Source organism: Vigna unguiculata, chromosome 3, assembly GCF_037176805.1.
Source record: "Vigna unguiculata cultivar grain cowpea cultivar isolate G323 ecotype 2 chromosome 3, ASM3717680v1, whole genome shotgun sequence".
In the NCBI taxonomy this organism is placed as follows: Eukaryota; Viridiplantae; Streptophyta; class Magnoliopsida; order Fabales; family Fabaceae; genus Vigna; species Vigna unguiculata.
The window spans coordinates 2,823,914-2,847,205 of NC_140794.1; the positions used below are offsets into that span (position 1 = coordinate 2,823,914).

General features: G+C 30.0%; 4 protein-coding genes across 4 annotated transcripts; all 4 read right to left on the reverse strand.

Annotated features, from left to right (window-relative positions):
- Positions 1-2,965: 2,965 nt before the first annotated feature.
- Positions 2,966-4,054, reverse strand: LOC114176053 (uncharacterized). Its single transcript, XM_028060959.2, has 2 exons — positions 3,356-4,054; positions 2,966-3,035 (listed from the first exon to the last, which is right to left on the reverse strand). Exons 1-2 carry the CDS (start codon positions 3,880-3,882, stop codon positions 2,981-2,983), a joined length of 582 nt encoding a protein of 193 aa, XP_027916760.2. The 5' UTR covers positions 3,883-4,054; the 3' UTR covers positions 2,966-2,980.
- Positions 4,055-6,461: 2,407 nt separating this feature from the next.
- LOC114175997 (Transmembrane amino acid transporter family protein) lies at positions 6,462-11,139 on the reverse strand. The gene is made up of 7 exons (XM_028060875.2): positions 10,998-11,139; positions 10,639-10,869; positions 8,919-9,016; positions 7,835-8,021; positions 7,556-7,686; positions 7,243-7,479; positions 6,462-7,159 (listed from the first exon to the last, which is right to left on the reverse strand). Exons 1-7 carry the CDS (start codon positions 11,080-11,082, stop codon positions 6,770-6,772), a joined length of 1,359 nt encoding a protein of 452 aa, XP_027916676.1. The 5' UTR covers positions 11,083-11,139; the 3' UTR covers positions 6,462-6,769.
- A 2,422-nt stretch (positions 11,140-13,561) lies between these two features.
- On the reverse strand, positions 13,562-16,109 carry LOC114176468 (high mobility group B protein 13-like). Its single transcript, XM_028061516.2, has 9 exons — positions 15,669-16,109; positions 15,353-15,469; positions 14,975-15,249; positions 14,762-14,867; positions 14,601-14,666; positions 14,343-14,513; positions 14,156-14,256; positions 13,985-14,069; positions 13,562-13,876 (listed from the first exon to the last, which is right to left on the reverse strand). The coding sequence occupies exons 1-9, from the start codon at positions 16,038-16,040 to the stop codon at positions 13,742-13,744; spliced, it is 1,428 nt and encodes a 475-aa protein (XP_027917317.1). The 5' UTR covers positions 16,041-16,109; the 3' UTR covers positions 13,562-13,741.
- Positions 16,110-18,238: 2,129 nt separating this feature from the next.
- LOC114179188 (protein trichome birefringence-like 23) lies at positions 18,239-21,297 on the reverse strand. The gene is made up of 3 exons (XM_028065429.2): positions 20,775-21,297; positions 20,108-20,385; positions 18,239-19,265 (listed from the first exon to the last, which is right to left on the reverse strand). The coding sequence occupies exons 1-3, from the start codon at positions 21,121-21,123 to the stop codon at positions 18,492-18,494; spliced, it is 1,401 nt and encodes a 466-aa protein (XP_027921230.1). The 5' UTR covers positions 21,124-21,297; the 3' UTR covers positions 18,239-18,491.
- Between the last annotated feature and the right edge of the window lie 1,995 nt (positions 21,298-23,292).

Consider the following 23,292-nt stretch of genomic DNA (forward strand, 5'->3'; position numbering starts at 1 on the left):
GGCCCCTTTTTCAGCACCATCAAACGGGTCTTTGGGCTCACCTTCCTCTAAAGCCTCAATCTCAGTCCAACTCGTTTTTATTAAAGATAAAAGTTTCAGTACTACATGGGAGTTATTAGCATGATTAATAAGAATCCAATATTTGATTTCAAGAAAATAATACAATCACCGTCCATAATATATGTCCAAAATATAGTACACAATGGTGGTCTCAAATAAAAATGTTAATATGTGGAAAGAAACAAAATATTTAATTTAAGGAGGAAATACAAAATAATAGGCCCTCTGAATTAGTCTAAAATATAGATGGTTAGTTTTTTTCAGAAAGTTTACATAAATAAGTTAAAAATAATTTTTAAAGCAGTTTGCACTTATCGTGTTTTTTTACATAAATAAGTATGAATATATAACTCACCCAAACAAGATGTTTAATTAAAATTACGAACACGATTAAAGAAAAAATAAAAGTAAAGACATACAAGCTTTCTAAATGATGCATATAGGATATGATTGAAATGTTCAACCGTTAAATGGTTTAAGTGGTTTAAGTAGATTAGTCAACAAATTCATTTTTAATGAAAAATATTAAGTTGAAATGATTATTAATTACCTCCACGATTATATTTTGTCAGGATTTGACATCATTACATATGTGGGGGTAAAAACTAAAAGTGTTAGATTTGTATTGAATTAATTGATATAAGAAAATGATTTAATTTACGTTTTATTTTTTTATCTTATGACTTCCATTTAGTTTAATTTTAAAGTCAAATTTAAATAAAATCTAAATATATATTACTTTTACTTAGATTATACTATTTTAATTTTTAAAAAATAATAAAAATATCAAAAGAAATAATGAAATTTATCAATTTATCCAGCTTGAAGCATCACATCTAAACTCGTAGCGTAGTTAAATATATGCATTTATATCTTAAGTTAAACACAATTTTATAAACTCGAGAATAAATATACAATAGATAACAATTTAGTTCATGCAAAATCTTGAATATGTAATATTCAACACGATAACATTTTTTCTATATAGATTATATAATATTTTTTATTTTTAATGTTTTATGATAATTCTTAATTTTATGTTCAGATATTAAATCAATTGATAAACATCCATGACCATAGAGAAACATAAATTTGTGAGGTTCACAAATAATTTTATCTCTAACCATTATGATAACTTCTAACACATTAGTCTATTACAAGTCTTTGCTTTCATCTTTACTTTTCAAAAGAAATTCATTTATAACTCTATCTACCACTTGTCCGCCATTATTACATCCAACTAACATTGTTATATTGTTCCTTGAAAGTTAAGAAGTGAAAAAAGAAAAAGAAAAAGAAAATAAATAAAAAATGAGATAAATTATTTATTAATAATGATTCTATTTTATTTTTTAAATTCAATATTATTTTTAATTAATCATTACTATTAAATGAATAAAATTTAAACAATTGATTAACATTTATTAATAAAATATTGATGATGTAAATATTCTATTATTTTAAGTCATATATTTTTTGCACGATTTATTTGAAACATTTAAGACCGAAGAGGTATATACTTTTTACACATTATCGTCCCCTCCTCCCATAGGCAAAAATTAAAAGGGGTTCATCTTAAATTTATTATCTTTTCACATGTTTAGTCAAATTTTATTTTAAGTAGCTTTTGAATCATTTAGATTGGTGGATTATTCATATAAACAAAGTTTCATCTTTGATATTATTGTGTGCCAATATTCTTCGACGCAAACCCATTGAGTTATAATCATGCGAGTCTCATAGAGTTAAATACCTACTTTTTTAGTTAAATTTTGATCAATGCCAATTACATAAAAAATCACAATGTAAACCCTACGAGTCATTTCAAATTTCAATTATTACATCAAGAATTATTAAATTAACTTCCTACACAAGAATTTTAATAATTATTAACGGATGAAATAAATTTGTCAATAAACATAATTTTACCATTGAATTTTATAGATGAATTTTATAATTTAAATTACCAATAGATTTTGTCGATAATTAATTCGTTATAATTAAAATTTGTCGCTAAACTAAAATTTGTTTACATATAAATATTTTTGTCTATAATATATTTGACGGTTAATTTTGTCAATAAATTTCGTCAGTAATATATCGATGATGAATTCTATTAATAATTTATTTTTCTTCGATAAATCTATTGGTAAAATGAGCAACAAATTTTCAAGAAAAAAATCTAATGATATTGTTTTATATATTAAGAAGAGATATATGTGAAAAGAGAAAAAAAAAAGAATAAAATGAGTAATAAAATGAGGAGGGGGAAGAGGAATATTAAGAGGAGAGGAGGAGGCGCCATAGATACATAGACTTGTTTGCAATGAAAGAGGAAAAGAAAAACCAATATATTATCATTAATTAGTTGATATTCTATTATTCATTTTAATTTATTAATTTGTTGCTAAATATTTAAGATGATTTGATCACTTATGTTTTAAAATTTAGATATTGATTAAAAAATATTATGTAAATTGGATACGAAACAACTTAATATCTCTAAATTCTAATAACAGATTTAGGATTGTTATTAGGTTTAGTTCATGCTCATGTTATTATAGATACAATCTGATAATTAATTAAGGAGTTGATTATTAAATTACAGATCTTAGGAGTTTTGTTAATTTAAATTAATCCAATAATTATGAGGATAGGAATAATCTGTAATAAATTTATTTTTCCTTTACAAATCACACTAATATAAATATATCTCAATATTTTTATACGTGTGTATGCTTTGTTTATTTTATTTTATTTTTTATGAAATGACTTATTTATTACACATCTATTACACGATATTTTTTATTGTGGAATTTCCTTATGATGAAATTGTCGTTTTGTACAAATAGTTCAAACCTTGTAGTTGAATAATTGAAAGTAACTTCTTCCGTCTTAAAATGGGTGCCCCACCACCCATTCATCTAAAATCCCAATCAAAAACCAAACGCGTCTCTCCTAGTTGGCTCCAAACCCTAATCAATCATGAACACATAGAAATCATTATCCCTTTAATTTCGTGGGAGGAAGAACTTTCGACAATTATTTTATTAACAATAATCACAGTTACACATTCCTACGCGGTCCCATAATTCAACGTGCCCTCGTAAAATAAAATTAAACAATTGCATCGTGAATTATCAAAACTTATAACATAAGCAGAAACCCACTATACACACGTTAATTGCTACGTTATTATTATGACATGAAATAACAATAACAATAACAATAATAAATATAATATCTATGATCATCTCAAGCACACGAAATACCGATAGCGGCGGTGGCCATAAACCTCTCCGACGCCGACTTTCTCACAAACGAAGCGATCTCCGGCGAAAGCACAGCCACCTCAAATTCCGGAAGTTCAAATTCCGGAAGTTCGGGAATCGTGGAGAGAACGGGTTCCGATTTGTCGTAAACAACGTAGAAACGATCTTTGTTGGAATATTTTTCTGCCACTTGGAAAGTAGTGTTACTGGTGGGGGTGGTAGACCTAGAACAAGAAGTAGAAGAAGTCCTTAACTTGTTGCTGGACTTGAAGACGAATCGAAGGAGTTTGTGGAAGGTTCGAGAGATCTTGAAAGGCTTGTTTTCGGACATGATGGGTGGTTGAGGATGATGAAGTTGAAGTGAGAGACAACGTTCGGGTAAATGAGACATGGAAAGGGTTCTTCTGTTTTTCGGGGAATTCGCTATTGCCGTGTTCAATTCCCGTTTCAAGGAGTTGAGCTCGAAGGAATCGTATAGGGTGCTGCCACAATCCCAAACGTTTCCCTTCGAAACCTGGTTAAGCTTTTCTTCTCTTGATTTCTTCTCCATGTGCTACAAAACAATGTTAGATTTTTCTTAATTTTGGCGAGTGTTGGAACTATATGTATATAGAAGAATGGAGATATGGATATGAGTAAATGGAGAAGAGGATCGGAGAAAGTGACGTTTGACCACTTTTATGTGATGTTTGGTGAAGGATGAAACGCGTTAGTTATGACTTTGTGACTCGGAAAGTGAGGGTTTTTATAATAATTAGGGTTTCATCTCGCAGGGATATTGACCACCATTACCATTAAATCCGTGAGAACACTCTTCTTTTTTCAATTTCTGTGCCAGCGTTGCATTGGGAACATAACTAAATGAATGTGCAAAAAAAAAAAAAAATGTATACACATGATGAAGATAAGTGGGAAAGTATGGGACACTGGGACGTGGAATAAAAGTGGCCCCTTGAAATCTTGAATCATGTGTGTGTAACAATTGTGTCGTGTCGTGTCATATTCATACGTACATACTTGGCTGTGTGCCATTGAGTACAACCTTGGATTATTTTAATTTACTCGAAAGATTATTAAATTCATAATCACGTGGGTGCATGCGGTGGCATTGCTTATACTATATCAAAAATCAACACCTAAAGTATTTGGTTTTCATTGTTTTGTTGGAGTGCTTCTCCATGAAGACAGGAATTATGATGATCCCTTGAAGCATAATACATGTACATTTTTTTTAATTAACAGATCCATATCGTGAGTTTTAATGTTGTTGTTCGTTATTTCTGGAATTAATAAAGAACGTTTAATCGTTGAGTTTCTATGATATATTTTCTCGGGATCTTTGGTGGAATAATTTAGTTTTGATACACTACAATGCATAAAGTTAATATAGAAGTTTGAGCTAACAACCCTAATCTTTGACTTACTAAAAAGAAAAAGAAAACTGATATCTTCTTATACTTTTTGTTTTTTGTTAATTAAGATATTATCAAGTTTAGGTTGTTTTTGGGAGTTGAAATCTGAAATGGCCACGATATCGAGTTAAGAAGGTAGAGTACGCAATAACCTTTAAGCATACGTGGAAAGATGCAAAACGCAGTTATCGGTTTCCAGGTGTATATGAATTCGTGATAAATGTGGCATGGAAAGTAATAATTAATCTCAACAACTGAACGTGAAATAGGAACTTCATTTAATTTGAAGTTTGACTAGGATTAAATAATTCTGACATGAAGTGCAGTTGGCTAGGTTTGAGTAAAAAACTAAATAGGTCATGCTCATGGATATTTATTTTAGTAGAAGGTTACTTTTAATCCTTTAATCACTTTTATGGGAGATTAATGGAAGAAATATTTTTTTTTTTTATGTTTAAGTCGATAAAATATCTTATGAACTTAGGATTAATTTTAATTTTGAGTAAAATTTGAAATTAGTTTTAAATTTTTAGATTAATTTAGTTTTTTATTTTTTAAAATTTTAAAATTTAATTTTTTTAATCAAATTTTATTAAATTTATTTAAGGTTATAAATATATTTCTCAACTAATATTCAAGTAAAAGTGTATAAATGATGTGAATAAGTTAAATGTTATCATATTAATATCGATCACTTAGTTTTCCTATTGATATGAGCTCGGATGTTTAGACTCTGAATTCCTGCCATAGTTATACCGTTAGATTTCAGTTACAAATAATTTAGAATGTACAAACAATAGAAAATACTAGGTATGTTTCTTTTTAATGTTTGATGATGATTTATTGTTGAATGCAGTAATTAACTTTGTCAGGCAATTAACATTAAAATAATTTGTATCTTAAAACTACTTAATTAAATGACATAAAAAGTTGTTGCTTGTGTCAACCAATGCTATTTAATTCGTGAGGAATTAAAAAAGTGTTACTAAACTTTATCTCATGTTTAAACAATCTAACTTCAAAATTAAGGTTTGATCTAATTAAATACATGAAACTTGTTGTTACTAATTAATACACACAAAGATATATACTTGAATTATTTTCAAGTTATTAAAATACATACACTAACATACGAGTTGTTAAAGTACGCACATGTACACGAATTATTTATGGTCTATTAATATTTAACTCATATGTAAACACTTGAGTTAATGTTAACTAAAAAAATCAAAAATAGCGTTTCAGAAGTCAAATTAAGAATATAACTCAATCAATACTTACGCCTCCTCTATATCTCAAATTAAGAATTTGAATAGAATCTTTTCTAATACCTGTTCGAATTAGATATTTTATCAAAAAATCAATTATTTATTTTTCATAAATCCTTAGGAAATTATAGAAGACTAAATTGAAACAAAAAATGTAATGCAGTATAACTCTAAATATTATGAAAGTTTGAAATTAGATATAAATTCTTAAATATTTATTAGAATACATTAGTTGACAGTGTAAAGGCTTTTTGCATTGATATTTGTTAACAGAACAAAACATTAACTCATAATTTGTCAATATTAAGCACTATGCATTGAAGTTTTTAAACATAATTCTTTTCGTTAACGAGTTAATATTTTACTTTTCACGTGATTTATGCACAAAATCAAACTCTACAAAATTTGTAACGAGTTCGCAAATCTTGTAGGTCAAACACAGAACCAAATAAACAGATTGCAAGGTGATTCCGTTGATTGGATCTTGAAAAATGTACCCATATAAGAATACTAACAATTTTCATCTCCAACTCTGATTTTACTGGACATGCTAGTTGGGCTTTGTAGCCCGATAACATTATAAGATTAAGGTCCTTTCTTTTTGTAACCATTGTTTTCCTTCCCACATTTTTGTTGCACATTCTAAACCACCGCTGGGAATGGATTCTTCTTAAACTTCTGTTCGTTATTTTGAAATTTACAAGCTCTCATGAGATTAGTGTATGTTACATGTTTGACAAATTGAAAGAACTTTTGGTCAATCCACAACATCACTGCTGAATAGCTTAAACTGGTTGGCATCAAGAACCAATTTCCTTATGGAAGAGAATGCACCCATGATTCCAACACCCGTGAACACCACTATAATTGAGAGGTTGATCCAGTAAGTTAAGGATGATTTTGGAGGCTTGTATGTCATGTTGTACAGAAGCATTGGCAGAATGAAATCCAAAGGGATGAAACCAATAGCACCAACCACACCATTGATGTCTCCAAAAAACGGCAACATGGCTGCCAAAAACCCACAGCATATCATGTAAATTGTTCTGAGAATGATCCGAGGAATGAGGTTTCTTTTGGAAAACATCCCCTGCCTCACATCAGCTGATTTCTTCTCCATTATCTCATAAGCAACTTGAGAATAAACCTGTGGGACAGACATTGTTAAACCTTTGCTCATGACAGTTTTGTTCATGAAATTTCATTACAGAGAAGTGTGGGGGAGCTTACGAGGCCAATGGCAAAGAGCTGAAGAAGAACAAAGATGATTGCAAGTGCAAGAACCCAGGTTGGGGCCAAAGAAGGTCCACTATCTGGTAGCAGACTCTTTAAAATGTTTGAGCTGGATTTGTTTCCAAACACCCAATATCCAGAAACTGCTGCAGCGTAGAAAGTCACAAAAATTGCTGTGTAACACATAATAAGGCCTTTTACCATCTTCCCAGTGGCAGGGGGAGCCAGAGTTGCCTGTGTATTTGCAATGACAAGGTCAATGAAACATTCAAACAAAATATTTAAACTTAGAAAGAGGAACATTAGATACTTGTATCTCGGGTAATATGCCATTCCCAAATATTGCTGCAAGTATGGAGAGGGACGTGAAGGCACTGAAAGCCCTTGCAGACTTCTTAGGTTCTAAAGAATAGTCCCTTGGAGGGGCATTTTTTGACGTACCTGTAACATAGAATTGTTAACTTCATAACCTTTGAGTTTGTGAGAAATTAAACATTCAGCAATGTTTTAGTTAAAAACTCTATTATTGTCTAGTTAGCATTTGACAACAAATTCTAAATTGTGTCAAATTAACTCAAAGAGAATATACCTGCATGAATACAGGCAACAACCACGAGGAGGGTATAGCCAAGGGCGAAAAGTAGTGAACAAAAGTTGATGTGTCGCAGGGAATGGAAGGAAGGAAGCTGAGATAAAACTATCATCACCACTGTCACCATTGCTATAAAGTGGTACAATTTGAGGGATCCATGAACTGAAACATTGGAGTACATGATCTTCCACGACCAAAAAAAAAAGTCAATAAATTTTTCAAGTTAACAATTAGAAAAATGAAATACTTTAACAGTTGACACGGATATTTAATACTCCAAATAATCATATTCTCTTAAAGCAATAAGCAGTAACACTAAAAGATAATGCAGAAGAAAAAGATTATTCTAGAGTTATCGGTCCAGGCCAAAATGCGTATCATTATGACGTGTGAGCAAAATTTCAATGTTTCAATGAGCAGAATGCGTGACTCAACAAATCACAATTATCTCCCTGTTGCGTTTGCACTGCACTTAACTCCTAGCCTAACTTGTGAAAAAAGCAGTTCAATAATTTGCTATTATTGAATTTGTATCTTTCCATTTTCTCTCTCTTCCTTCATTGAAACTTTGTTATTTTCTCATTGACTACCCTCTTGGCCAGTTTCAGTTTGTCACTACTCACTGTAACTCAACAATTCGGCTAGACCCAACCATGGTTACGTTACGTTAGGTAGAGTTTAAGTTCTGAGTGGAAATTTCCATGACGACTCATCCTCTTAACACTTTAGACGGTACAATTTTTATATTGGAAGTTTGGATCAGTTCAATAACTTATGTACGAGTTAGGAAAGCTCAAAAAAAATCCAAAATAGTTCACAACTTACAATGTTTTAAGTACAATGTCTAATCAATAAGTGAGAACTTGTTGATAGGTTACACGAAAGAAAAGAGGCATAAAAGAGTAATCAGCACTTATTGATAGGTTACACGAAAGAAAAGAGGCATAAAAGAGTAATCAGATGGGAGTAAACGAAACTCTTAATACTATTATATATAATAACACAGGTATACATAATTATAAGCAGTTGCTTTCATCGGTGTAGTCTTTATAATTTCTTTATATAATAATAAATATATAACCTCAAGGCATTCACCCGCAAGCAAGATTGCTCCAACGCCAACGCCAGTGTTGATTGCCGTTTGAATAAAGATTACAAAATAAAACATCCATCCTGACCCTGTTACAAATTAATACTTGTTTTATAATCTTACAAAAATTAATAAAAAAGTGCATAAAATATAAACCTTACATACACCTATGATGTAACCTGAGAAAATAGTATCAGTTTTTATTTTGAGGAATAAAAAGATACAAAGAAGACAAAAAAAACTCCTCATACATTATTTTCCGAGGTATAACATGTGTTGCTTTATTTTTGCGAAAAAATGAAAGGAATTAAGTTGAGTAATAAAAAATATATGAGTCTGTAAGGGATGAATATATGGCTTTGGAAAGTATTCATAGTTAAAGAACAAAAAATGATATACAAGTGAAACAGAATCAGAGTAAAATTTCATTTAAAAAATGTAGACACTATTATCTTAAATTTTCTGATTTAATTTCATACAGAAATTTCAATTGATCCAAAAGATAAATATCCCACCAAACTAAATCTGGGATGGGTGTACAAATTCGGGCCACAAGTATTTTGTGAGCACAAATTATTTGTACAAATTTGTGTAAAATAACCAGATATAGCCCGAAATTTCGCAGCCAAATAATAAAAACAAAAGACCTTGGTAAATACTAAATAAGAAGAAAAAAAAAGTTACCAAAATGTATTATCTGTCTTCAAAATTAAAATAAGAAAGAAAAGGAAAACATTTGACCGAAAACTATCAAACTAAACTTATTTAATCATTAATGTTTCAACAAGTGTATCATAAATGTCAAATGACGTGTAAAAGTTATAATTATCTATATCATATCATACCGTTAAGTAAATATATATTAAACTTTTTATAAAACTGAATTAATTTGCTTACAAAATATTAAATATATCTAATAATGTAATAATGGTCAACATAATATTACAATCAATTATATTTCTCCTTTTTTTAATGTCTCAAAATTCAACAAGAAATAAAGATATTTTAAATTAGTGTAAAAGAAAATTTATTTCTAACAATGAGAAAAAGAAATCCCATAAAGAGAGAGAAATCCATGATGTAGAATATAAAGAATAAAACTGACAAAATATAAGAATTAAAAAAACTCCTATATCAGTTCACCTTTAAGATCATTTTAAATTTGTCACAAACCTCTCTTTACTTAAATTAAAATGTGTGGTTTGTACATAAATTAACATTTTAATCAAGAAACTCACACTTCAAGCAAAGATTATTATTAAAAATTAAGAGATTGTACAACATATATGAAGAAAATTCTTTTGCGGATAAAAAAATAAATAAAAATAAATAAATAAATAAAAAATAAAAAAATTTCATTTTACAATTTTAAATAAGAAACGGTATCACATTTATTTTATATAGTTAGCTCAAACCCATTAGTGCTTAACCTCCATTCATTTATAACTTTCAAAGAAGTATTAAAAAGAGAGAGATAGAATACATGTGAAGTGAACGTTTAACATCTCAACGGAAAAGTGATTTAAAAATAATTAATAATTAATTATTATTGAAGAAGTCAACAAGAGAATAACTGAGGAAGGAGAAAAAGCTCCGGAATCAAGGAAAATGACTGAGAAACAATAAAGACTTGGCGATGACAAGATTAATCAATTAAAAGAATAAAATTCTAGAAAAAATTGCGTCAAAGAAATTCTCGTAAATTAATCACCTAAAACATCAGCGGCTAGCTCTCGGAAACGGATGTGTCGGCGACCAGATTTTTCACAGTAATCGAGAACTTTGGACATGAGGAAGTAGGAGTAGAAGGTAACCACTCCCATCGTCGTTAGGCCTAAGAATCCAAGTCCCCACCCTAATCCTCGGAACGCGTAAGGCAGAGTCAGAATAGTTGGTCCTACGATCGCCGTCGTTAGGTGGAATCCGGCGTGCCACCACTGACCTGTCAATTGGTGATTTCTCGGAGACTTTATCAGCCATGCATGAATGTGGTGGCTACTTTCGATTAACGCAAAACCATTTAAATTCATGAGTTCTGATGTGAATGGTTGTTGAATCGGAGTTGTTTACCTTTGGATTGGAGAACGAAAGCAGCTCCGGCGTCTGCATCCTCGTCGTGGCGGTTATGGATATCGGCTTTTGGTGGTTCCGTCATGGATGAACTGGCCGTGAGTTATTAATTAAGGAAGAAGGAAAATGAAAGCTATACGTGAGTGTGGATCGGTATATATATTAGGTTAGTTGCTATCCTATTATTTTAAATTAATTAAATAGGATATTAATTAATGGGGTTAAATATGTTTTTGATCCCTTAACTTTTAGTGAATTTTGGAATTAGTCTCCATTTTGAAACTTTAGACCAATTTAGTCCTTCATCTTTCGGAATACGTGGATTTAGTCATTTTAATCAAATTTTGTTAGGTTTATTTGATATTTCGTACGCATATTAGGATTGTATTTGAGTTGTTTATACTGTTTGACACATTTTTGCTTTAATGTTAAGTCAAATACTATTGTAAAACACACTTGAAATGTCAAATAAACTTTACAAAATTTGATTAAAAGGACTAAATCCACGTATTTCAAAAGATGAAGGACTAAATTGGTTCAAAGTTTCAAAATGGACTAATTCCAAAATTCACTTAAAATTAAGGGACCAAAAACTAATTAATGAAATAGGATATATTTTGTTTTTTTACAATAAAAAACCAAAATTTTAATATAAAATTTTAAATCAAATAATATTATTTGAATTTTTTTGAGTTAAAATAATTGAATTTGTGATTGATATTTATTAATTGTTATATGTATTTATTAAAATTATGCATAATTAATTTTGAAGAGATTATTATAAATTTTAAATTTATAAAGTAAAAAGATAATTATATATTAATATTATTTTTTTATAAACCATAATAATTACTGTATTGTACATGTTATAAAATATCTTGACTATTTAACCTGAGATGATTTCTGCTTATCTCCAATATTTGACAATTAAATTATGTCTAGATGACTTAGATATCTTAAGTTAATACCATTTTATGTTGGAACACAGAAATAAATTATGGTGAAGAGAAGAACTAAAACATGTTACCATAATATTAAACTAATTAGGGTAAAAGCTAATAAATATATTATAAATAACTATTTATGAGATAAATTAATTACATTTATTATCATAATATTTATTGTTTGTTAACGCACATCTCAATTTGAATGTCAAATTGTCTTTTGCAAAAACATATTTCTCTTGAATCTTACAACATTTTGAATTCAAAGTTAACTAGTGTTAAAAATAATTGCTCGAGGAGTCTTTGCAGAATATTTTTCAATTACCAAAAATATTTCTATCCTAAGAGTAATTTATTTTTAGAAAGTTTAAAAGTAATTTTGTTAGGTAATTAAAAAAGTAATTAATAATTTAAATTTTATATTAATTAGATTCAATCTCCAATGTATTTCTATATTTCAATAACTCTACAATTAATAATTAAGATATGTAATGCTTAATTAATTGATATCACAATGACAACAAAAGGAAAATGTTCACCTTCTATCAATGTGGGTAAGAAGAGTTTATAATAAATAAATATACAGTTAGACTTATGGGTCCTGTGTTTTAAAAAATATATTATAAACATTAGCCTTTTATTGTGTTTGTTAAAAATATGTAGAAGTGTGTATTTGTTAAACTCAATTTGTAATTTGTAAGGTGTCATTTACATTATATTAATCCAATAAATAACAAATAAAGTTTTTATCTAAGTTCTATTTTCAATGATTGAGGTGTATGAAAACTGGGTTGCACGCCTTCTTTCGATTTCCTCATAAAGCATATTTTGACACCGACGACGGAGAATTTCTTGTGTTTGTTGTTGTGTACACACTTTCCAAATCTGTCGTCTTTCAGATTCAAAAAATTTAAAAACAATAATATATATTTATTTATTTATTTTCACTCTAAATAAATATTAAGTAAGTGTTGATATATTTTTATGCTCAGGAATTATTATTTTTTAAATTAAATAGTTTATCCGAAAACGTTCATCAAGCCACCCATCTCGGTCTATCCAACTTTGAACAACTTTTTCTTATTTCTTCATTTCAACTTCTCCACAAATGAACCACATCAAACCAAGTTGTCACACAGTGTGAATATAGATGTTTGATTTGACAAAAAGATTGGTCTCTTTGAAAACCGAGAAAAGAGTCTACATTTGATGCTAAAAAAAACATCACAAAAAAATGCAAAAAAAAAAAAAAAGTTATTTGTTTGTAAATAGGCATCTGGGTAGGCGCAGCCCAGATACATCATCTTACACAAGATACTCAGAGGTGACCATAAAAGACAATGAATTGCATTCAAGAGGCACTACACACGACAACACTCTGGAAAAGTCAAAGGTGTTATTAGCATTTATGGCTCATGTTTGTTGAAAAGGCTTCCTTGCTCAGATAACAACTCTTCAGTGTCAACAAATAATGTTAAATAAATGCGTTGCTTTGGAAAGAGATATTCCACATGAGTGATGCAAACAACTTCTAATTGCATTTTGTTTATGTTAAAAATATTTTAAGAGATTCTTGGAATAGAGTTAGCTTGTAAACATGATTAGGATAACAAAATGAAGTTAAGAGAAATTGGCAGTAGTACTTTTAAATCTAAAAATGAACCAGACATGATTGTTCCATTTTCTTTACAACTCGTGTAAAGAAAATTACGGGTGACAACAAGATTTACGACTAAACTTTCAAGATAAGCATATTCAATATAATTTGAACATGCACTACGAGATTTTTTTTTTCTACATTTATTCTTCAGTTTTCAGCTCCTGGTTTGCAACTGCAGAAAGAGATTTGTTGTATTCCTCCATCTCCTTCTTGTACGCGTCCATTGCATCAGATGCTTGGCTATTCCAGAATTGCCTATCTTCCTCACTCAGTTCCTAATCAATGATAACAAAATCAAATTGAATGATTGTTCTAAGCAAAACCTATATTGATTGTGGAACAAGATATGGTGCAATACAAACAAGATATGGTGCAATACATACCTTCCACTTCAACGAGACAAGTGCACTAAGGGTTGATGTGTTGATTCCTGGTCTTTCATCTTGTAAAGTTTTCCTTGCTTCTTTGCTGAGAGCAGAGAACAAAATTTCAACTTTCTACAACACCATATACAATACTTTGTCAATTTAGTTTAACTTGCAAGTTGAAGTTACCCGAATAGGATGAACGATGATGGAGGCCTCTTAGGCCTGTTTGGATCAGAATTCTTGTCTTCCTTGTTCTGTTTCTTCTTCTGACGATTCTGTTTTGTTTTCTGGCCATGATAGGGTGGGTTAGCATTAGTATAATGACAAGGGTTTAATTTGAAACTGAAAGAGAACAGAAGAAAAATAAAAATACCTTGATTATGTTATCAGTTTTCTCCTTCTTCTTCAGCAGTTGCAAGGCTTCTTGTTTCTGAAGTTTCATATGCTCCTCCTCCTCCTTCATGAGATGTGCAGCCTCGTCATTTTTCTTCTGCTTATAAGCCTCCATTTCCAAAGCATATTTCTCCTTGTTCTTCTTTGCCATCTGAGGGTTACAACACAAATTATTTGTAAGAAATCGATGCCTGTATAAATAAATAATCACTAGAGTTGAGAGACCAAATGAACAAACCTCTTCATAGGGTCTCCTTTGTTCCTCTGTCATGTTTTTCCACTCTTCGGCTGTGATCTTAGGAACCTGAATAAAAGAAGCAACAATTTATGTTTTTTGTTTTGTTTAGAAAGAGTGATGGTTAATGAACAAGAAATGGGAGAAAAAGTACACGCAATTACCTCCAAGAAATTTTTGTTTTCGGCAATAAGAGCTGCACGCCTATCGTTGGTGAACAAGAAATAAGCAGACATGGGGTGCTTTGGTTTCAAAGGATCCTTCTCTTTCCTGGGAAAATGCAATTCGAACATCACTAACCAGACAAGGTACGAAGAGAAGTGTAATATGCACAAACAGCATTGTAAATGGTCTAAGAGGGAGTTTTTAAAATTTACTTGTTCTTCTTCTTGGTGTCTTTTTCTGCCTCTTGTTTGAATTGCATGTACTGTTCAAGCAATTCCATGGCAGTCCTCTGTTTCTGCTCCTCTTCAAACAACCTCATTGCCTCACTCTCACGCTTTTCTTTGGCAATCACTTGCAGATAAGCTTCTTTCTCAGCATGATATTTCTCCTCATAAGGCTTCTTCTCCTCTGCACTCACAGTCTTCCATTTAGCCCCCAACATGTTAGAAGTTTCCTTAAATTCTGCCTCTGGGTTCGTCTTTTTTATCTGCAGCATACATTAAAACCATTGAACCATTGAATTCAAGCGAAACTAACAAATGAAAGAAGGAAATAAAAAAAAATTATTCCACATAATAACTTGGTTTTACCTCATTCCATTGATCTTTCAGCCACAAAATATAAGGTGGGGAAGGCCTTTTCTTCTCAGAGCCTGTTTTCTTCTTCTTGTCCTTCTTTGTTTCATTATCTTTCATCACAGGCAAATTCTACACACACAGAACAGAAACACCCACATAAATAAATAAAAGAAAACACAGGGAAATAAAAAAAAATCAAACCTTTAAAAAAGATTTGCAATCACACAAACATAATGTCTACAAGATCAGTGATCCCGATGAAACCCTAAACATATTTGAAGACCGTGATAAAATTTAAGCATCCGTCAGAGAGATGAACTGAACTCACCATAGTTGGTTTAAACTCCTTCAATTTCTGCAGTTTTTTCAGCTCAACTTGAAGCTTCTCTTGTTCACGGCCACGGTTTTCGAGCTCTGCGTCCTTCTGCTTCAGAGCCTCGTCTTTAACCTTCAGAAGCTCTTCGGTCTTCTCCTTTTCGAGGCGCATCTGCTGCAACATTTCCTGCATCTCGAGCAATTCTTTCTCGAAAGATTGCTGCTTCTTGGAATCTTGTTTCAACGAGGCTGAAATTGGACTCGCCGGAGACTCAGAAACCTTTCCGGCGATAATGTTGACCTCGTTTGTTGATGGGATTTTCTCCTTCAGGGCCTTTCTGCCCCTCCCCCTCTTTGTGGCTACCGGAACAACTGTGTCACCCATCGATGAAGCAAAAGAACAGCGTTTAAGAGTTTTTTTCTGAAGAATTGTTCTAAACAGTGAGTTTATTTTGGACAGTGAACAAGGTCTTATGTAGGATAACTGGAGCAACGGTAGGAATTTTCAAATTTGAAAGAGGGGTGCCTCTGCTTTAATTATTTGACCGTTTTTACCATGTTTGGGGATATTTTGAATTTCTGAAAATCCACATAATTAATAACTATTAAAGGATACTTTTAAACCAGTAAGGTAACTAATTCTTATAATACACATAAAACTTATAAATTGAAATTACATTACTGCTTGGATTTGAACTTTTGAAATGAATGGCTGTTAGTGAAAATAATACCAACGTACTCTTTTGTTGTTATAAATCATTTACGAGACTTGTCAAGATGAGTTTATTTTCTTAAAAATGAAGTCTTGTATATAATTTGTTCTATATTCCGAAAACATTACTTTTATTTTCATTTCTATGACAAGCTTTGATTGCTTTTATATTTTATTATTTTATTTTTCAAATTTATGAAATTAAGAAAATAAATTAATCAATTATACAGCGACAAAACTCAAAACTTTGAGAATATTAAAAGGCAAAAAAATAAATAAATCTTATCCACACGACTTGAGTCCTAATATTTATGGCCGACACCACTCTCTTTTATTTAATCGTATATTTAATCACGACCTTTACAGAGAAAAAAATAATCATAGATTTATTCACGACCTTTTTAACAGAAAAAAATTATTTGTGGTTTAAAATTTCACCTTTCACGTTATTTATCCATAGACACATAGACATGTTTAGTATATATTATTAATTTATTAATTTATATGAGATTCTTTTTTCTTATATGTAGATTTATTTTCTAAATTTATTTTTGAAATAATTATTTTATCAATTTTATTATTATTTTTTAAATTTAATAATTTTTTCGAATTAACAGTTTTTTTTAAAAAATAATAATTTAAAATAATTTTTACAATAAAATTATAAAAATTTTATATATTTAATTTCATAATTATAATAATAGTTTTATTATTGTTATTATTATAAAAAAAAGTAAAACGCATGCATTTTTAATTAACATTAATAAAAGAAATTTTCATTTTCTGTATATATGATTTTTTTTTTAATTTGACCTAGTCAATAAGTATTTTTAGAATTAAAATAACTATTTATAATAAAATTTATTTTTCAATTTTATCTTTTTAGTACTTACTTATTTGAATTTAAATAGTTATTCATTAACGAAAATATATGCATATACGTTACAAAGTGTATTTATTTTTTTTATATTTTTTTATGATAAAAATTAAAAAAGCTATAACTATAAAAATAAATTTCATAATTTTATTGAAATCATTTTTTAGGTAAGTTTTTTATTCTAGATAGCTATTTTAGTTTCAAAAATTATTAATTTTAAAAAAGATCAAATTTAAAAAATAATAATTAAAATTATTAAAAAATAATAACTAAAATGAGTATGATAATTATTTTAGTTTAAGAATCCATTACTTAAAAGGATAAAATGAACAAAATAATTATTTTAGTTTAAAAAAGTTATTTATTAAAGAATATAATTGAAAAAGAAAATAGATATACCTTATATAATAGTAAAGAAATAGTTACATAATCCAGAGATAAAATCATTAATAAAGTAATTTATTTATATCCATATATATATATATATATATATATATATATATATATATATATATATATATATATATATATATGATTTCTTTTGATTGGAAATAAAGAAAGTGAAAAAGAGAATGAAAATAAATATTTTTATTAAAAAAGTCATATTTTTTATTAACATTTCTATCATTATTATTATCATCATAAAAATAAAATAAAAAATATATATAATCAATTACATTATGACCATAATTTAGTAAAAAGTCATACCATTAACATATGTTTTGAAATATTAATTTGACAATAGATGAGGAACCATCTTGTTATGGAACAATAATATTAGAGGCTTAATTTCTTTATACATATTATAGATTAATTTTTTTTATTCATGACTAAACAAAGAGCCCTTACATATCTACAGATTAAATTGATGATTAAGTCATTAATTAAATCCACAAGTTTTCACCTCTTAGAATGTGGAACTAACATACCCTCAAGCCAAGACAAAAGAAAAATCTACAAAAACAGTTGACCAAACAACATGAAAAACAGCATCTCGAGGACAATTTAATATATTTTCTGAATAGGAATAAATAAATAAATACTAAACAAAAAGGGATTTTTCATGCTCATGCACTTGCATATCAAAATTAACTATAAACTAATATTTAGAGTCTCTTTTGCTACATTCAATATATTTGTCTTCAATCTCCATCATCCTTCTGTATAAATATGAATATCAAGAATCAGAGTAACAATTCACTCAATATTCACAAATGTATGGGGGAATTTAACTGGTTTTCTTTTTCTCACCCCTTCACAATCATCTCCATTATTATATCATTCCAAGTGTCTATTGGACCAGGTAAGCACCAATGCAGACAATCATTCTGAACTTGAGCTTTTTTGTTCTTTGCAAATGGTTGAAATTGCCTATATGGACCAGGATGGCCATCAGGTCTCAATTGTGAGAGTGCAGAAAAATCAACAACCTTAAACTTCACACCAGTTTTTGAAGCTTCAGATGCTGCTTTTCCAACCTCATCTAACTCTATGTCACGAAGCATCTGATTCAGATATTTTCTTTCCATCTCACCTTCTTTGACCGGTGCTGTTCTATTGCAAGTTCCCCCACTAAACCACTCCCCGTTTTCAAAATGATCCGCTGTGAATGTCCTGAAAAAAACCATCCCTTTGTGATCTGAAGAAACTACGAAGTTCATCACAGATTTCAAGGCTTTGCGGTATGCGAAGTTAAATCCCAGCTCTGTCAGGTTCCTCTTGGGACAGGAGTGGCAACCTAAGATGGTGTCATTCTCATAGTAGATTGCAGATTTCAGAAACCATTTCCCTGTTGAAATAATGATGTAATCGAAGTCCTGGTATTGATCCGTCCATTTACTGTCCAGTTTGTCAAGATGTAACTCCACTTCAGAACTCGAAACTCCATTTATGTCTTCAAATATAGCAGCTTCCACAAGAAATGGAGACCAAATCACTGATATACGGAAGTTGTACGAGGGAAAGTTCCAGCTTTTGCTCTTGTATTCCTCATCATGGTAGACTAAGACAGGTTGTTCCACCTGAAGGACAAAATAGTTCGTGTGAAGTGTGAATCACTCCTCTTCCAATGGTTCCCGAGAATAACACCAGTATATATGTATATATAGGCCACAATAATTTCTAAAATACATTATACTCTGTAGCATTGTGATCATATTTTCTAGTACCGACAGTTAAGAAAACCAAGATGTACCATGGAGTAGAATAAGTGTTGGAGATCCATCGACAAATTATAGTATATCAGTGGGATATAAACCTTGTGTTACAAATCGGTTTTGTTAGATTGAGCAGGTAAAAACCAACCTACTAAGATTATATTACAGCTTATGTTAACAAAATTATAGTTGCAACCATAGGTGCATGGACTTCTTTACCAAAATCAATAATCGTTCCAATGGAAGTTCAAATCAAGCCTTGTAAACCAAAATGACGCTATTGTGGATGAATTGAACAACGTTTTCAAATATTTGTATAGTATCCAAATCTACAAGACACTAGATTCTGATGCAATTTCAACAGAGCTTGGAAGTAAAAAACAAAGATTTTACTTAACTCTCATGCACTAAATCATAGGTTCATGCCTATAAGTGACTGTAAACATATAACTTCCTAGTACTCAGGCCTACTACATGATTTATTTACGCAAACAAGTGCAGCCAAACAGAAGCATACATCAACAGATTCTTCATTTTAATTTTCAGAGTAAATAAATCCAACCTCCAAGGTTAGACACTGGAACCAGAAACAAGATCTGGTCCAACACAGAAAAACTTAGGTTCCAAAAGCAGTTGTCTGATCCTCATAGAAACAATCGAACAAAAGGGAAAGCAACATTTGGACCTAATGATATGGTAATACATACCTGGGAGAGAATGCAAAGCAGGGATTGAACATGGTTGCGGGAAATGGAATCACCAATGAGTGCCCAGGCTTTGTTCCGCATAATGTTGAGAAACTTCTTTGGATCAAGCTGAGGCAAATCACAGTGTCTAGGAGCCCACCTCCAATACAGAAACTCTCTGTCGGGTCTTCCATTCTTCAAGCAATTTTGAGGAGGTTCAATAAGGTCGCAGCTTTCATTGGTGTAAGCTGGACCAGACGGATTCCGGACCCAATCCCCATTAAAGTAATCACATTGTTCTGCATTCAATCAAGCTCAACTCAGAACCACACATTCACAATCCAACCAGCTTATTCAAAAATTTAAACAACATGTGTGCGAGACCTCAAACTCTACACCACCACCGACTAAGTTAAAATAACCTATTCGTGCTAGTTGACTCCAGCATTGACTTGTTTCTTTCATCTGATTAACTATTCTAAAAGTTACATCTGGTTTCTAATTCGTAAAAACTAGACTCAAAGTACATAAAAAGTAAGCCCATCTACTTAATGTAACACAGATAGCTATTCAGCTTGGTATGGTGCCATAATTAGCCATGACCACGAATATCAGAGTTGTAGATCTAAACGCACGTGCGAATATTGTTCTGACAAAGGGGTTAACACAAAAAGAACCCACCACTCACCTGATTCTGTGGGAGAAAGCTGATCTTCAGTTTCGGAAACGAATTCTAGAACAGGTGGAGGCTCGGGAACACGTCCCAGGTCAGGTGGAGGTTCGGGAACATGTTCCACGACAGGTGGAGGTTCGGAAACTGGTTGTGAGAGAGCTTCAGTGCGAGGAGGATCGTGGGGCTGTGATAAGATGTCTTTTTGAGGAAATGGGGATTCGAGAACAGGGGAAATCTGCGAGGAGAGGGAGTGGAAGAAGAGAATACGGAAAGCGAGGCCTACGAAGAAGAGGGTGAGGAGCAACTTGAGGAAGATGTTTCTGTGGGGGAAGGGAAGGTTCTGCTTCAAATAATCGGTTCTCATTTTTGTGTTTTTTGTTTGGAGAAACAGCGGCGACAGAACATGGAACAGAGGAAGTAGTGACTTCACTTCCTCTGTGTTGTGTCTTTTTGAGGAATGAAAGTGAAGAAGCTAAGGAGAAAGAACAGAGAGAAGATGTGGAATGGTTCGTAGATCCATGTCTGTTACCGACTAGTGTTGACGACAAGACAAGATTCTCAACACCTATTATTTCCCACTTTTTAATTATCAATTTTATCACCATTCTCTGTTAGTTTCACTTCAGATCCATGGAAAAACAATGATTAAAGTGCATTAACAGAGTACTCCTTCTAAAATTGATTTTCTTTTTATTAAATATATTTTTTATCTTAATTTTTACTTAATTTTAAAATTAGTATTTAATATTTTAAGCACATTTTACAATAATTTTAATTTTTCTTTTTCATTGTGTTGAATATTTATTTCTTAATGTTGTGAGATATTTATCTTAATGGGACTTAAACCCCTTCCCGTCCAGTCAATTGGCAACATATTATTAACAATATAACGTATTAATTACGCTTTGAGTTAATACTCTATTCTTTTTTAATGCTGGATTATTTTATATTTATCAATATTTTAAAATTTAAAACAATATTAATTATTTTATATTACTTTTGCAATGTTTTAGCTATTTTTTAACTGATACACCTCTACTTATTTATTACTAGAAAATCCCATAGCTATTTTATTAAAAATAAAAAGTTACTTCTTACTTTTTACCCTAAAACTTATGAAGCAAAACAATACTAACGTCTTGACTTTTATAATGTATGCAAGGTCGCATAAGATGGAAGTAATTAGTCCATTACTTTTAACAAAAGAAAATTAAGAAAATAGTTAGTTATATTTTCTTCAATTAAATAATTACTTATTTAGATGTGTTTAAGAATTTTGTTTCCGATATCTCTTTATTCAAAATAATAATAATAATTATTGTTATTTGTTTATTGTTGTCGTTATTATTATTCTCATTATTATTATTATTATTATCATTATTAAGTTTTAAAAATAAATAAAATCTTTAAAAAATCTCTCAAAATTCATAATGAATCCATTAAGTTGCTTAAAAATAGGTAGAGATGATTTTTAATTGTTTAAAACTTATTTCTCCATAAATATACAATAAATAAATAAATCCACGTAAAACTATAATCTGCGATACTTAGTAATAGTGGATTATTTTGCCTGATTCATCTAAAAATTTTAAATAATAAAATTTAATTGATTATTTCTTTCAATTATCTTATTTATGATAATTGATTATACGTAAAAGTACAGTATGTATTACAAGATAATTTATTATATATATTTTAAAACACCGTTTTAGTTTTTTTAATTTAATTTTTCTTTATGATATACAATGAACATAAAAGGTATAAATTAAAATAAATTTGAAATTAATATATATATATATATATATATATATATATATATAATCTGTTCTTTCCATTATTGTTAAAAAAAAATCTCAAATATATTTTGTTTCCATGTAATTTATCATCACTACAAAACAAACACTTAACTCACTAGCACGTTCAGTGGTGCTTCTTCATTGTGACCTAGGAAGGTGATGGTTTCCCCAAATTTTGTTTTATATTTAGGTAAATTAATATATTTTGTTATATAAATATTTTTGCTTCCATCTCTTTAAGATCAGTTTGTTAAGTACAAAGTTTTTTTATTGTTGCCTCTTCAATGCACTGAGCTTGAATTGATAAAAAAGTCCATCAATTTAACTTTATTATCTTTTTTTTTTTCAAGTAACTTGACTTTTTTTTAAGATTAGTTAGGTCTTGATCTCACAAAACACAAATAAAAAAGCTTTGAACTGAAATTTGTAAACATTATGCAGTTAATTTTGTGATATATATATATATATATATATATATATATATATATATATAAACATTGATAGTTTTGGTTTTACTAAGTCATCCTATATTAATTTCTTAAAATGCTGATTCTTTTCTTATAATAACAAGAACCCTTTTTTCACACTAAATAAGAATTTGTACACAGAACAATAAAAAGGACAAAGGATAAAAAACTATTAAGAAAAAAACATTAGAAAAACCGACACATATTCCAGCGAACGTGGAAGGTTAATACTTTCCAAATTGGACTGTTGTTGAAATGATTTTTTTTTTT